General features: G+C 34.4%; 1 protein-coding gene across 2 annotated transcripts in view; it reads right to left on the bottom strand.

The window, feature by feature from the left end:
- Positions 1–17,158, bottom strand: part of LOC136042200 (G-protein coupled receptor Mth2-like) — a 50,174-nt gene that overhangs the window by 29,392 nt on the left and 3,624 nt on the right. For both annotated transcript variants that reach the window (XM_065727131.1, XM_065727132.1), the window contains exons 2-5: positions 14,498–14,653; positions 10,330–10,476; positions 4,109–4,364; positions 2,446–2,536 (exon numbers count right to left, since the gene is read on the bottom strand). In XM_065727131.1, the coding sequence (XP_065583203.1) occupies positions 2,446–2,536; positions 4,109–4,364; positions 10,330–10,476; positions 14,498–14,653 (650 nt within the window). The remainder of the gene's footprint in view (positions 1–2,445; positions 2,537–4,108; positions 4,365–10,329; positions 10,477–14,497; positions 14,654–17,158) is intronic.

Genomic DNA, 17,158 nt, shown 5'->3' with positions numbered 1-17,158 from the left:
TGTGAAAAAAAATAATATTTTACATCTTTTCATATTTTTTTTTTTTACAAGAATCCATAGTATGGGCTGCTATTTTTATATTGGAGAATCTTTTTCAACAATTTTTAATCCTGACATAAACAGTACTTTTTAATTTAATTTTATAGCTTCTGAAGTTGACCTGAAAATATAGAACTTAATATCATTCCTAAAAGATTCTATCTATGCTGTTTGACAACCTGGATACACTTACACTCTTTTTATTTATTTAAATTGTAAGAGCAGAGGTAATAATAGTAGTATCCCTAAAAATTTCGACCTAAAACCCCCAGTTATTCTCGATATATTACTGAGGTATCTTATTGGCAACCATAAACACAGTGTCTTTTGAATTATTTTAAAGCAACATTTTGTTTTAAAGCATAATGGTCCAATTGCAAAGCTGTGAGGGGTTGGCATGCCTAATATCCCAAAAGACATAGTTGCTTGACTGCTCTACTATGCTGAACAAAATGGCTGTCTAAAAGTTTTGACTGGATGCGTTTGGAAAATGAATGGGCTTGAGAAAAGGGCTGCTTGCCCTCCAATCTCTTGGAACTCGTAAAAAAAGCACCAGAATTTCCAGTTTTGAGTTGAGTTAGCTTCTTTCAAAGTTTCAATGATATTTCTATCTATTATAGAGCGGTGCTGCTTATGATATTACTTATATGCCCTTTTGAAAACCTGAATGCATACAGTTTTGTCCCTTAACTGAAACTCCAAAGTGTTCTCTAAGAGTTTCATTTTAATAACTTTAGCGGTATTACCTGCATTAACTGGAGTGGTAGCATTGAAAGTATGCATATAGTGCCTTCTGGCTACTTCAACATCCCCTACAACTTACCCTTGAAGGTCTAAGTTAATAATACAAGTTGACATAATATAAGTTGACAATGTGGGGAGGTTGACATCCCCAAAGATACAATTACTGGACCTTTCAATAATTCTGAAGGAAATAGTTCTCTTAAAATTTTGATTGTATGTGTTGGATTGTGGGGGGAGGCTGGTAGTCTTCCTTTCACTTTTGAGGCTTAAAAAGACCACTATATCTTCTGACTGCCAATTGAATGCGCCCCGTCCGATCCAGAGTTTATACGACCATCTGTTCCATGAGAATCTTATATGCCAGGGGCATAACTTACAACCCATGCACCAGGGCTCTGAAGGGTTGTGTCCACTTGAAGCCATTGTTATTTGTTCCTTGAACTTTTGTGAAAAAGATGGCTATCTCACAATTTTTATTGGACATGTTTGGGAAAATAGGTTGTGAAGGGAGGGGGGCTAGTTGCCGTACATAAATTTTGAATCTTACATGGGAAATAGAACTATGCATTTCTAATTAAATGAACATGTAATAAAGTTCGAATAACCTCACCTTCCATAAAAAGCTTATATACCCCAGGGCATAACTTACAACCTTGGTTCCCAGACTCTGGGAGGTTGAGTCAACCCAAAAGGATCTTGGATGTGTGATCTTTTGATTGCTTATGAAAAAATGACTATCTCAAAATTTCAGTAATATAGCACATAAAAAAAAATTCTTAATTTAATAGATTAATAGCATAATATTGGATTTCAGCGTATTTATTGGATGTCAGCGGTTGTTATTGATACTTTGACTAAAGGCATAAGGTACCCTTTCCCCTTTCAATGGTTCTTTTGGGATTTCTGACACCGTTTCTAATTTCTGGCTCATGTGCACAGACATTTCGCAAGTACATCGGTCCAGAATAGCGATATTGTTTGGGGGCGACATTTTAGAAATGACCACCATGCCTGTTGACCGCTTTTGTGAACCCAGATCCTTTTTACTGGTACACCAAAGGAGTGCTCTTGAATGAGGGATTGCCGTAGTATGACTGTATACTACCAAGGAAAAATAGCCAAACTAATATGTATAGAACATCCAAAGGTAGGCATAGCTGTGATTAATAAGCAAAAAATTTTAACAAGAGAGATATCTGGAAATCAAAATAGATGTAAAACTCTTATTAAAGTACGTTTGATTAAAGAAAAGAAAATTACACCAATCTTACATTCAGGGCTTTTGCGGTGACTCCTAGGGCACGTGATTGGTATGAAAGGCGATATGATCATGAGACAGATCTTGGAAGGGCAACCTCAAAGAATCTGCGGTGGAGGTCTACCAAGGAACACCTTTCGTTGCACCTTGTGCAACATTCACACAACGATCCAAAACCAATGGAAAGCTCTTTGAACAACGGTGTACATGCGGGAAGACTGGAGGATTTCTTAAATTGCTGTTGCGGTACAGGAGGATTTAAAGTAAAGGGTCTTCAGTGAGATTACACCAGTCTTTGGTTTTAATGCTTAAATATATCATGTTTATATTAGTAAGTTAAACAAAAATTATAATAAGAAAGTTTGGTCTCGTAACTTATTGAGAGTAGCTAAAATGTTATTTACCTTAAAGCTATGTATACATCAAAGCCCATTATTGCCAGCCATACGAATGCTGCTTCAAATAAGTAATATCCTATCACAGCAATTACGACACCTAAAAAAAGACTAAAATGAGATTTGTTAGATGAATTTTACGTCATTATATTCTCAATGGTAGGGCTTTGGATAGAAGGCGCTAAAATTAACCAAATATATTAATTAAGTACTATTTCCTTAGTCCTTTCCTAAACACTTTTTTTAATAAAATTAGAAATGTCCGTGAATATGACCCAAAAACTTTCTTTTAACTTTTTTAATTTTCAGAACACATTTTAGTGTGTTTTGTTATATAGGAAAAAACACTGCTAAATCTTAAAATTAAAAATTATGTGTCACCTGTGAGGAAAAAGAGAAGCTGTAAGTGTTTGAAAATCTCAATGGAATTGTTATTGTTAGAATGAGTCAGCAGATCGTTCCAAACCCGAATACAGAGCTATTTTAATGTAAGTTGATAAAAAAATACTTAGTTGCATAAGCTAAGTATATTTGCGCTGCTAAGTTTGATTTTTTTTTTTTTTTTTTTTTTTTTTTTTTTTTTTTTTTTTTTTTTTTTTTTTTTTTTTTTTTTTAGCCTGTTTTTTATACATAAAAGGTAAATTTGACCCGATTTGGTGATGTCGTTTTTGTCATATTTGACGCTGCCAAATTTAACGTTTTTACGCTTCATCATCTATTTTTCTATTGTCTCTACTACTACTATTTATGTATATTTACCTCTACTATATTTTATATTCTAAGTAATAAACACCTTATTCCTTATCTATATTTACCTTTAGTCTCATTCCTTCTACTGGATGGCCAAATCTAAATCCTCTGAGCCAATTCATGGCCTGCAGGTCAGACATTTGACACTGATTTTTTGAAAGAAAATTATTTAATTAATAATAATTTATCATAGAAGGGATAGCCCACTCTTACGATGCATACTGGGCCACTTAAGTCTGTTATATTTTTTTTAAGCAGTTTCTGATTGATTTTTTAACAATAAATGAACTTCAAGCTTGAAACCAACATATTTTCAAAATCTGAAGAAAGTTCATTTCACGGCCTCTTTTTTCGACTTTACCGGGATCTGGGGTATTTTTCTTATAATTATCTAAATAACTTCATCCCCACGTCGTTCAACGATTTCCGAATGTGCTAGTGGGTTCTAAGCACTATTATTCGGATATTCCATTTCTAAGGAAAAATAGTCTTAGAAAAATTGAGAAGACAATCTTTATCTAAAAGACAGTTACCAGACCAATTTTTTTTTGCTAGAAAAGGGGTAGTCCACCTCTAAGATGCAAGCCAGGCCAATAATCCCCCAGGAAATTTTTGGGATTTAGTTTCTAATTGAAGTCATTCTGATAAATGAATTTGAACACTAATTTCCTCTACGAGCTGCTCTTGTTGGTATTTTTTCCAAACAAGAAAGAGTTAATTTTTATGGGTTAAAATCTTAGGATTAATATTTGAAATTTTATCTTGCGTGGGCTATCTTTATTTCAATGGTTTCACCCCCTTCACTCAGGAAATCTTACGTGTTTTGGCGTATTCTAAATACTGTTGCTCAAATATGTTATTTACAGGTTGAAATTGTGTGCTAGAAACTGAAGATACAGTTATTGTTTCAAAAGACATTTACCTGATTTAGTACAAGAACCCGTACTGTTTTCATCAAGCTTAAGTTGGGACATTATGATGAATTGGACCATTAAACATAAAGACTGGAACATGACTGTGTATCCATGGAGGTTTCTCAGCTCAGGGAGAAGAAGATGAACGATGATAGTGATGCCATAAAATAAGGAAGATATTACAAGCACAACAGCGAGTGTTTCATGGTGACCTCTTGGGGCAGATTTGAACATATCTTCCATGGCACAGACCAGGGCAATTACCTATAAATCAAAGTTATAAATTTTTATCTAAATTTTATCCCTTGGCATGAGTCTGGTACATAGGATGTGCCATTCACAATAAAACATGTATAGTTGGGCACTAGAGGACTTCACTACGATTCAAGTTTCATTTTAATTCAAACCTATTTACCTTTGCTCGTGCAATAGGTATTTGTTTTTGATTTATTTTTGGGTTACCAAAAATGCCGCCAAAAACGGGAAAATGTAGAAACCGTTTGAAAAATCATTGAAAAATTGATATTTTAGACTTCAGCATGAGCCCCATGAGGGCCCCCAGCCCTTTCGTTCTAGGTGACATATCTATACGACCAGCCAATCCGGTAAGTAAAGGTGGAATCCTGTTCATGAGAAACGCTAAAAATCTGAAATTTGATGACACATATATGCATCAACGGAATCTGCTCTTTATGCTGGTTCCAAATATGCAAAATTCTTCAATTCTAAAGGTACCCAAACAAAGCTTATTACCGTAAGAGTATTTGTGTTGCTTTATAAAATGGGATAATCCCAAAGAGGAATGTCATCCTGATGAAACTTAAGCCAGGAAACCTAACAGATCTGAGCTCATTCTAAGCGATATTTATATTTTATAGTGCCCTTATTAAACATATTAAATAAAAAAAAGTTTTTTTAAATGAAAGTAAGGAGCAACATTAAAACTTAGAACAAACAGAAATTACTCCGTATATGAAAGGGGCTTTTCCTCCTCAACGCCCCGCTCTTTGCGCTAAAGTTTGACTCTTTCACTTAACTCTACTTTTTTAAACAGTAAAAAACTTTAGCGTAAAGAGCGGGGCGTTGAGGAGGAAAAGTCCCTTTCATATACGGAGTAATTTCTATTCGTTTTAAGTTTTAATGTTGCTCCTTACTTTCATTTAAAAAAACTTGTTTTTTATTTAATTTCTGAATTAATGCATGTTTTCATCTTGGCTCTCCGCACATAAATAATTAAAACGAAATTTGCATAATAATTTTCTTTTGGCTAAATGGCTTTCTCATAGTTTTAATTGGAAGGTTTTGAGAAAAAAGGAGCGAGGGAGGAGGCCTAGTTGCCCTCCCAATTTTTGATTACTTAAAAAGGCAACTAGAACTTTTAATTTTTTACGAACGTGTTCATCAGTAAAAAATATACGTAACTTACGAATTAACTTACGCAACAAACTTCTATATTCGCATGTTTTATTGCGTATATGAGGGGGCTCATCCCTCGTCGATACCTTGCTCTTTACACTAAAGCTTAAATTTGTCCCAATTCCTTAAAAATGACCTCTGAATCACAAAGGCCGTAAAATAAATAGTTAAAATTACTAAAACATACTTTACCGTTAAGAGTGAGGTATTACCAGGAGGTAAATCCCTCATATGCGTAATAATTTTTGTTCGTATTAAGTATTAATGGTGCTCCTTACTTTCAGTAGAAAAAAACTTTTCATATTTGTTTTTTTATTGTTTTTTTTTCAAATAATGCTAGAAAATCCTGCGCCCCCTTCATTGGAATTCTCTTCCCCCACGAGAAGTTCCTCCATGGAAATATCCTCCCATGTAACCCCCCCCCCTCAACTCTCCTCCCCCTTAAACCAAAAAAATCCCCCTGAAAATGTCTGTACACTTCCCAGAGACCATTACTATATGTAAACACAGGTCAAAGTTTGTAACTTGCAGCCCCTCCCACGGGGACTGCGGGGGAGTAAGTGGTCCCCAAAAGAATGAGGGTGAGAGGGAGCCTAGGTGCCCTCCAATTTTTTGGTAACTTAAAAACGGCATTAGAACTTTTAATTTCTGTTAGAATGAGCCCTCTTGCGACATTCTAGGACCACTGAGTCGATACGATCACCCCTGGAAAAAACAACAACAAATAAACACGCATCCGTGATCTGGCTTCTGGCAAAAAAGGCGAAATTCCACATTTTTGTAGATAGGAGCTTGAAACTTCTACAATAAGGTTTTCTGATACGCTGAATCTGATGGCGTGACTTTCGTTAAGATTTTATGATTTTTAGGGGGTCTTTCCACCTATTTTCTAAAATGAAGCAAATTTTCTCAGGCTCGTAACTTTTGATGGGTAATACTAATGTTGATGAAACTTATATGTTTAAAATCAGCATTAAATTTCGATTCTTTTGATGTTACTATTGGAATCAAAATTCTATTTTTTAGAGTTTCGGTTACTATTGAGCCGGGTCGCTCCTCACTACAGTTCGTTGCCACGAACTGTTTCATAACAAAAGAAATTGATTGTAATATGCCTATGGACTGTTTTTCACTTTTTTTTTCACAAAACAATACTGAGTGACAAAGAATGATTTGCACTTACTAGTTCTTCCAGGAAAGGACTTTTACACAAAGGACAGGGGTCGAGAGGAGTGACCCACACCTTCCTGGCTTATACATTCACCTACTTTAATGTTGATTTATGAAACCAAGAAAGGAAATAATAAATGAAAAGAGAAAAATCAAACAGGAGAAAAAAACGAGAATTTTGTCAGCCAGTAGCAAAATATGAAGACGAAAATCAAGCAAATATTTCGATAAGCACCTCCCCCAAGTCGTCCTCAGTGCTCAAAAAAAAGAAAGAGTGTCTTGAGTGTCTTTTATCCTCGAGCAAATTCCACTTCAGAAGGTTAGGTTTCGTTGTCGTTTTTTTATTCTTTCCTCTTTCGTTTTTTTTTTTTTTTAGCTCTGAAGACGATTTGGCGGAGGTCCTTGTCAAAATATTTGCTTGATTTTTGTCTTCATGTTTTGCTACTGGCTGCCAAAATCTTCGTTTTCACCTATTTGATTTTTTTCTTTTCATTTATTATTTCATTTGTTGGTTTCATATGACATGCATAGCCAGTATGGTCTCAGAAGGTATTTACTTTATTATTGAACACCACATATATTTTTTTTTGTCACACGTAAAACTAGCAGCTTAAAAGCGTTTAAAATGATTGCTTAGCTTCAAAAACAATTGTTGACGTAAATCCACTGGACCGATAGAGTGGCAAATACCCGGATAAGGACAAGTATTGAAAAGATACCACTGTATCTGCTATCGTTCATTACAAACTTCAGCAGTACCTGTTGATGAAGATGAGAGAGATTATGATCATTTACCTCTGTATTTTGATATTATGGTTACTTCTGACATATATTCGAACCAACCCTCAATGTCGCATAAGTGGTTTGAAAAACGTGATTGGTCTAGTGCGAACATGCCTCTTTACCTTGCTACACTTGGAATTCTACTGTCCACCGTACGTGTCCCTTTCCATCTTCTTTGCACAAATGCCTACCCTATTATTGACAATGCTCGTGCTGATTTGTATCGCTATTATCGTGACATTATCTTATGTATGAAGCAAGCTGAAGAGGTGGCCATCCCGCTGATTCATGTCAGGCGGAATACCCAAAAACCAATTTGGAAGTGTGATCCTTTGCTGAAAAAAGTCAAGAATAAGGCCGAATTCTGGTTAAGAATCTGGTTTGCCTCTGGTCGACCTTCTCAGGGTACTGTGTTTGATCAAACAGTTCGTGGTAACGAACTGTAGTAAGGAGCAACGCGGCTCAATAGTAACCGAAACTCTAAAAAAAGAACCTGTTTTTACATGTTTTAAAATGTAGAGCTAAGAGAAAGAGTCAAACTTTAGCGTAAAGAGCGGGGCGTTGAGGAGGAAAAACCCCTTTCATATACGGAGTAATTTCTGTTCGTTTTATGTTTTAATGTCGTTCCCTACTTTCATTTAAAAACTTTTTTTTTGTTTAATCTAAAACAAAAGACGAAACTCGAATATAAACGTCATCTTCGTGCCGTTCGTTACTCCGGTGAAACTTTTCCGAAAAGTAATAGTGAGTGGCGAAAAGTAATAAATTCTGCCAAGTTTCTGGATGCAAGATCTAGTGATATTACATCTCGTCTATCTTGGATCAAACATTATTCAAAAATCGAAAGTTAATTATGCAGTGCATAAGCGTTTCTCATGTTTGCTCGAAAAAAATTTGCCGTCACGTTTATGTCAGAGACATGTGATTCCAGTTGAAAAGTGGGCTATTGTTAAAGGTATTAAGGGTTTAAAATCAAAATCTTTGGATATTGATGGGATTAGTGTTTTGAATCTTGTTCCGAATTCTTTTGAACTGGTATCTCATCTCCAACTGTTTTTTCAAATGTGTTTGAGTAGATCGTGTATGCCCGACTCGTTCTTATGCGGTAGCGTTATGTCACTTCTAAAAAAAGGAAAAGATCCGGTTTCTTGTAGTTCTTATAGGCCCATAACAGTAGCTTGTACTCTTAGCAAGCTTTTCGAACACCTCCTACTACCTTATATCACTAAGCTTGCTCTAAATGATGATAATCAATTTGGTTTTAGATCTGGGCTAGGCTGTCAGCATGCTCACCGCGCTTTGACTTCTTTATTAAAAGATGCCCATCGCACTCGTCGCGTACTTAATTTCGCAACCCTAGACTTGTCTAAAGCATTTGACAGTGTCTGTCATACTCAAGCATGGACAGTATTATGCCAGAGAGGAGTAAATCCGTCGGTAATTCACGTGCTTTGTTTTTGGTACTCCCATTCTTACCTTCGCCTTAAGTCATTAGATAATTCTTATTTTGGTCATATCCCTGTTCATTGCGGTGTAAGACAAGGGGGAGTTCTTTCGCCGTATATTTTTAATGCTTGTATTGAAAATGTATTATCAAAAATATCGACTACGTGCCTACTAGGACCATCTGATATCTCATATCTGACTTATGCGGATGACCTTCTTCTGATTAGTCAAGCTGAGTCTGGTCTTGCCCGTTCAGTGAAGTCAGTTACTTCTGCTTTCCGGGATATCGGCCTGTACCTAAATATTGACAAGTGCGAGTTTCTTGCTTTCAACGGTAATAATTGTTCAAAATCACTATACTGCGGTGATTTTAGTGTTTCTCGTGTTAAATCGTTTCGTTGGCTTCCGGTCTCGTGCGATTCTATGAATGCTCTCCGGTCTCGTGCTGTCAAAGATATTAGCGATAAGCTGAGGCTCGGTTACTCTAAGATTGTAGCAAATCGTGGACACTATATGAGAAGAGCGCTAAATCGGCTTTACTCAAATTTTTGTGATCATTCTGTGCTCTTCTGTTCTAGTATTACGCCACTTCTGTTGACTGGTGATCTAAAACGTATTCGCATAAATTATTACAGGTACTGCAAATTTCCTTTATATCTGCCTCGGTCTTACCAGAATACAAAACTGGTTAAAAAGTATTGTGCGACAGATATTACTGGTGCTTTCGAAAAATTATCTGCGAAGCTAGTTATTGAAGCGCTTTATAGGCTAGGATGTTTTCATCGTCTTATCCGTCTTTTTTTTGTATGTGATTAAATTTGTTTCTTTTGTATTACTTTTGCTGTTTTTCTTTTGTATTTTACTCCACTTAACCTCTGTTTTGTGAAGTGGGTGATAAATAAATTATAATTATTATTATTAAATCAGACTTAGGAGATGTAGATAGGGAGAGCACATAGTCTGCATGAATGAAGTACGCCTCCCGCACCATTTATGGTATTGGACCCCATCCGGTGTTCGAAGGAGGGGAAGACAGCGCACACACTAGTTTGGTCCTTGGAGAAAGAGACAAGTCTCATATGCTACCTTGTACAATATCTGGCCCCTGGCTCACGATCGACAGAACATAAGGTCTACTGTTGTTGCTTTATGTATTTCTGGACGTGAAGAGACCTAAGTAAGTCTAAGTAAATGACAAAAATTTGGCCAAAATGAGTAAGTATCGCCGTTTCTGAGCTTGAAATATGCTTTATCCATCCAGCTCCTTAGCAAGAGCAATTTTTTACTATGTTTGCATTGGGAAGGTGCTAAAGCAATAAAAAATGTTTGCCTTGAAATATTTACCCATAAGAGACCCATAAAGGTGACCTACCCATAAAATGACTAACAAAATGAAAAATTAAATTCTTCTTACCTTAGATGGCTTACCGTCAGTTTTCAAAAAATCGATGCAGTAAGTGTTGTAAAGTTTAGAAGTGTCAAATCTTGCAAAAACGAGAGAACCGTTTTTCAAAAGCCACATGTCAGTTTTGATTGGACCAACTGTACTATCGAGCGTTATCTAAGAAGAAAAATAGCGTAAAAAAAATTGATTCCGGAGAGTTGATTATTATATCAAGGCTTTCGGTAATTAATAACTTATCCTCTTTCTCTCTCTCTCTTAATTTCTCTCTCTTTTGTTTCCTTCATCTGTTCATGAATTTAAATTGTACGCAGCAAAAGTATTCTTGAATATTGTGATTATTTTATAGTTAATTTAGCAAATTTCTTTTTCAGAGTAATCGCCAGTAAACGACTAAATTCCAAAATCTGTCTTAAATATCATTTTACTGGTTACATACCTAAAAATTGACATTTCAATCAAATGTAATGATTTAAAATGAACGACCAAAATCTAAAATTTTCACAATAATAAATGGACTGCTGATAAAATAGACAAAGAGATCTAATTCCTGAATCAGGCTTTGATCAGTGCCTCCAACGCGAAGAAATACAAATAAGAAATCCATCAACTGAACCTTTCATATGAACATATCTTTTATATACGATTGGGTAAACTGGTAGTTCCCGTGTCCTAGAAATGATGTAAGGTTATGTTTTCTTTTTTTGTTAAATATTAAATAAAAAAAACAAGTTTTTTTTAATGAAAGTAAGGAGCGACATTAAAACTTAAAACGAACAGAAATTACTCCGTATATGAAAGGGGCTTTTCTTCCTCACCGCCTCCCTCTGTACGCTAAAGTTTGACTGTTTCTCTTAACTCTACTTTTTTAAAAAGGAAAAAACTTTAGCGTAAAGAGCGGGGTGTTGAGGAAGAAAAGCCCCTTTCATATACGGAGTAATTTCTGTTCGTTTTAAGTTTTAATGTCGCTCCTTACTTTCATTTAAAAAAACGTGTTTTTTTCATTTAATTTCTGGACGTTTTTTAATTCATGCATGTTTTGATCTTGGCTCTCCGCGCATAAATAATTAAAACGAAATTTGCATATTAATTTTCTTTTTGGCTAAATGGCTTTCTCATAGTTTTAATCGCAAGATTTTGAGAAAAAAGGAGAGAGGGAGGAAGCCTAGCTGCCCTCTAATTTTTTGATTACTTAAAAAGGCAACTAGAACTTTTAATTGTTTTACGAACATTTTCATTAGTAAAAAATATACGTAATTTACGAATTAACTTACGTAACGAACTTCTATATTCGTATATTTTTATTGCGTATATGAGGGAGTTCACCCCTCGTCGATACCTTGCTCTTTACACTAAAGCTTAAATTCTGTCCCAATTCCTTAAGAATGACCCTTGAATCACAAAGGCCGTAGAATAAATAGTTGAAATTACTAAAAATACTTTCGCGTAAAGAGCGAGGTATTACGAGGAGGTAAACCCCTCATATGCGCAATAATTTCTCCTCGTTTTAAGTTTTAATGCTGCTCCTCACTTTCAGTAGAAAAAAACTTCTCATATTTATTTTTTCCTTGTTTTTCTAAATAATGCAAAAAATCCTGCGCCCCCTTCATTGAAAGTCTTTTCCCCAATGAGAAGTTTTTCCATGGAAAGATCCTCCTGCGTACCCCCCCCCCCCACCTCAACTCTCCCTCCCAAACCAAAAAAATTCCCCTGAAAACGTCCGTACACTTCCCAGTAACCATTACTATATGTAAACACAGGTCAAAGTTTGTAACTTGCAACCCCTCCCAGGGAGACTGCAGGGTAGTAAGTCGTCCCCAAAGACATAGTTATTAGGTTTTTTGACTACGTTGAGTAAAATGGCTATCTCAGATTTTTGATCCGGTGACTTTTGGGGAAAAAAGAGCGTGGAAGGGGGCCTAGGTGCCCTCCAATTTTTTTGGTCACTTAAAAAGGGCACTAGATCTTTTAATTTCCGTTAGAATGAGCCCTCCCGCAACATTTTAGGACGACTGGGTCAATGCGATCACCCCTGGGGAAAAAAAACAAAAAAACAAACCAACACACATCCGTGATTTGTCTTCTGGCAAAAAATGCGAAATTCCACATTTTTGTAGATAGGAGCTTGAAACTTCTACAATAAGGTTCTCTGATACGGTGAATCTGATGGTGTGATTTTCGTTAAGATTGTATGACTTTTATGGGGGTGTTTCCCCCTATTTTCTAAAATGAAGCCAATTTTCTCAGGCTCGTAACTTTTGATAGGTCAGACTAATCTTGATGAAAGTTATATATTTGAAATCAGCATTAAAATGCGATTTTTTTTATGTAGCTATTGGTATTAAATTCCATTTTTTAGAGTTTTGGTTACTATTAAGCCGGGTCGCTCCTTACTACGTAAAAATTAATTATTATTGCTATTTTTATTATTATTGTTATATATTAAAATCGATAAAAGTATTATTTTGACGTAAATAAAAAAGAAAATGCAGATGAAAATCAGGTATAAAAAGATATGTTTCGATAAAACAAAATCCTGGTCCGAAGTCTTGGTCACCAAAGATGGACTAATCAGGTGGAGGTGCTAACGTACGAAAATGTATGGAGGAGGTGCAAAGAATTTTCTTCGGTTTTTAAAATGAAGATACAAAAAAGGCATCTTTCGAAATCTAGAGAGAGGGATTTTTTTTTTTCAATTATAATGACTCAAAAACCCAAAAAAAGGGGGGGGGGGCGGGGGTAATTGCAAGGAGGTAATTGCACCTCTGCTTCTTAATTGGTGCCCCTGTCATTAGGGTCCTATTTTTCGCTTGTGGTTTGTTGCAGAATCTTAAAATCACTAGATGATTGGAATGACTGTAAGCAATTTCTATTCAATAAAAAATCTTCAAAAAAAAAATAAAATCTATGTTTGAAAATATGTTTCACATTTTCTTAGCAGTAGCCCTCCATTTTTTTTTTTTTTTTTTTTTTTTTTTTTTTTTTTTTTTTTTTTTTTTTTTTTTTTTTTTTTTTTTTTTTTTTTTTTTGAGAGGACCAAGATTATTTTTTTATAGTTGTTTAACTGAGTTTTCGTTTTTTACTCTATTTGTTGGGACCTTTACTTACCTTTGATTTTTCGTTTAATAATTTAAGTTTTTTCTTCAAGTTTACCGATTACGAAAAATTTCATCCTTCACAATTAGGTAGAATCTATAGAACTAAATTACCTAAGAATGAAACCCTTGGGTTTCATTACATCTTTTAGACTAAAAGGAAATGGGGGGTCTGGTATTTTTTGACCCATGGCTCATGCTTCAAGATCAATGGTCTTAATTCTCAAGTCCCAGAAATTTGGAAGTCAACTGATAAGGGCCCGACACAAGTAGCTTTTACGTGAACCGATGTCAGCAGCTCAGCGGGAAAAGAATAGCGGTACAAAAAGTATGCTATTTGTGCAAGATTTTCAAAACTCAACATCATGGACACCATTAGTCAACTTCAGGTTACTATTAGTTGCATGATTAACCTCAACTTATTATTTAGTTCTTTTACTATTATTATTATTAAGTTCTTTTATCATTAAAACTTGCATTCTGTATAAATTTGTATGTCATTAAAAAAATATTAAACTTTAAATTATCTTATTATTAAATTATCAATTTCTTTTACTATTAAATATTTGATTATTATTGTTTAGTTCTTTTGCTTTTCTTGCTGAAGAGAAAAAATCGACTGAGGACTTTTTTTATGATCATGATTAAATTCGGCACCTTTTTTGGAAATCGGCAGCCGAAAACTAGAAACGTTTTCAAGCTAAAATTGTTGCCAATTTGGTAAATCGACGCCAAAAAAGCTACGTGTGTTCTGGGCTATCTCCTTTTAGTATCCATGATAAAGAAAAGACTAAAAAATTAAATAGAACCCCTCCTTCAAGAGACGGGTTCTGTATGATAGTGCTTGGCATTGACAACTAATAAAGTGTTATAAGAACTCCAAAAAAAAGAAAGCACCTTCTTCTCCCCCGTTCTCATTTTCCCTAAGGAGTTTAAGCTCGTTCTTCCACCTGTGGGGCAAAACGGGGGACACTATCTTGTGACAATGGAAACCAACTGAGCCCTGAATACGAAATACCTTTATATTTTTTGTTCCTCTTATATGACACTAGAGTATTCAGCTTATTCTCTGGAATATGACTTACGATTCCTATTGTGCAAAGGGGGTATCCACTTCGAATTTCCATTAAATCTGAACTATTCGCCAGAATCTTTCCTTTCAGTGTTTTAACAGGTGTTGGAAGCGAAGTGACCTTCTTGCTAACTGAACAACTATGATCTGCGTTGAGCTCTTCACCTTTCTGAAAGAAAAAATACAACAAATCTATGTATACGCACACACATGCATATATATATTTATATATATATATATATATATATATATATATATATATATATATATATATATATATATATATATATATATATATATATATATATATATATATATATATATATATATATATATATATATATATATACATATATATATATATATACATATATATATATATATATATATATATATATATATATATATATATATATATATATATATATATATATATATATATATATATATACATATATATATATATATATATATATATATATATATATATATATATATATATATATATATATATATATATAAATCATGAAAAGAGAAATCACCAATGCAACAGCACAAACACAAAAAAAAAGAAAAAAAAAAGAAAAAAAAAGAGAGAGACGAAGGAGAAAAGGAAGACTGTTTTCCTAAATTAGTGATTAATATAGACCAGCACTTGAATGGAATGAGGCCTTAACCCTACTCATCCATACAATCACATAGGTCAAACAGCATAGCCATACACAATCAACCATAAAGAATAATCCATGGACAGGCAGTCATGTCGTCAATAAGTATAAGTCGTCATTTACCAAACAATAGAAAAAATAATATAGACAAATAATTCAGAGGCAACACCCAACACAAGGGCTCATCAGGAGAATACACTGGCCTATATAGGGTTTCGCCACTTTAAATTCTCTACCCAGCACAGTGTTGTGGCTACCACAGAATATCCATGGCATCCCCGTGTCAGGTATCACCCCCAAAATACATGCCTATGAAAGAAAAAAAAAAACAGCAAATGTAAAACAACCCAGTAAAACCAAAACAAGCTTATCCTGTTAATGTATCCCTCTTTTTAGCAACAATAGGTAAACTAAATATTATAAATTTTACCAAATCACAAATATTAACACATTGCAAAAAACCTGAATGAACTAAACAATTATAGAATTGTATATATGTATATATGTATATATATATATATATATATATATATATACATATATATATATATATATATATATATATATATATATATATATATATATATATATATATATATATATATATATATATATATATATATATATATATATATATATATATGGGTATAAATATAAGGGGTGGGGGATTTTCATTGGGAAGGAAGCTTCTGGGGGGTGAACTTTTCAGGAAAAGTTTTACTTTGGGGGAAGTTTGTTTGGGTCTTATTTAAGAAGGTTCGTGTCATTTTTTCCGCTTTCCATAATATTAGTGGATTAAAATGCAAACGACCATTGAATAAAAAAATTTAGAAAACAAACCAAAAATTAGGAATTAGCCGTTTTTTTAATTAGCGCCATTATTTTATATAGTGCCATAATTATGCCAATCAGTGCTAAAAAAAAGTCTTAATCAATATCATCTTTTTTTTAATTGGGCCAAGGATTCTATAGAAAAGATGCGGAATTTGGATCTCCGGTTCTCAGAGAGACAACTTTAGGTTCTTCAGGAGTCAGACCTGAAAGTTCTGGAAAAAATAACTGTCTGAGGTAGGATTGTTCTGTTTGGCACCATGTCAATACAAGGAAAAAAGGAGTTCTTTTCGGAAAACTGCTGAAAATTTTACAAACTTCACTGGAAATTTCCTGCCCTGTTTCACTGTTTCTATACCCAGGAAAAATTATTTATTCAGTGGGTGGAATAAGGTGTCCAAAAATTTTTCCATGGAAATTTCTATCTTCGATGACTGTTTTGAAAAGCTTACTTCAAAATCAGAATAGACCGTAAGATAAATCAGAATTTAGGCGGTCCCCAGACATTGCGGGTTAGTGTAGTTCCTGTTTTGCCCTCTTTAAAGAATAATTGGTGCCAAAGCTGTAAATATTTTTTTCCTGGAGGTTTTACACTAGAAATTATGTGAAAAAAATTGAGGCATAAGACATAGGAAGTGCTCGATGGCAAATATTATCATTGTATGGTATTGTAAGGTAGATAGTAATCCTATCCTTAAAATGCTTATGTCAGCCAAGCTTGAGGATTTAGAGAAATATTGAGAACTGCGGAGCCTCTCGGGCGTAGGTGAGTTCTTGCCTGCATTTTTGCAGTCCAAGACTCTCCTACACTACAAAATTTTAAGTTCTGTTCGAACACCAGCACTAATGAAGGGAAATGCGACGTCGTAGTGTAAATTCTTATGAAAGTTGAGCTGAAAAATTTCCCAACCTCCCTGCCCCTAGGATAGGAACACTTTGTATCATCTGCTGACACTTTAATTACAAAGAAACTTGACCAGTTTGAAGCCTCGGGTTGTATTTTTTATATGAAGCTTGGTTATAAGCTTATTAGAATTTAGCCTAAGATCAAATTCTGGTACACATCTCAAACGAATATACTAGACAAGATTTAAGAGCATGTTTCAATAGCTCTGCTGCGGGGCACCTTCAATCTATCGTCTTCTTTTGTTCGCTTATCTTATGAAAAAGCCTAG

Source organism: Artemia franciscana, unplaced genomic scaffold, assembly GCF_032884065.1.
Source record: "Artemia franciscana unplaced genomic scaffold, ASM3288406v1 PGA_scaffold_75, whole genome shotgun sequence".
In the NCBI taxonomy this organism is placed as follows: domain Eukaryota; kingdom Metazoa; phylum Arthropoda; class Branchiopoda; order Anostraca; family Artemiidae; genus Artemia; species Artemia franciscana.
Note: the sequence above shows the minus strand (reverse complement) of the source record. Positions and strands in the feature narration are given on the sequence as shown.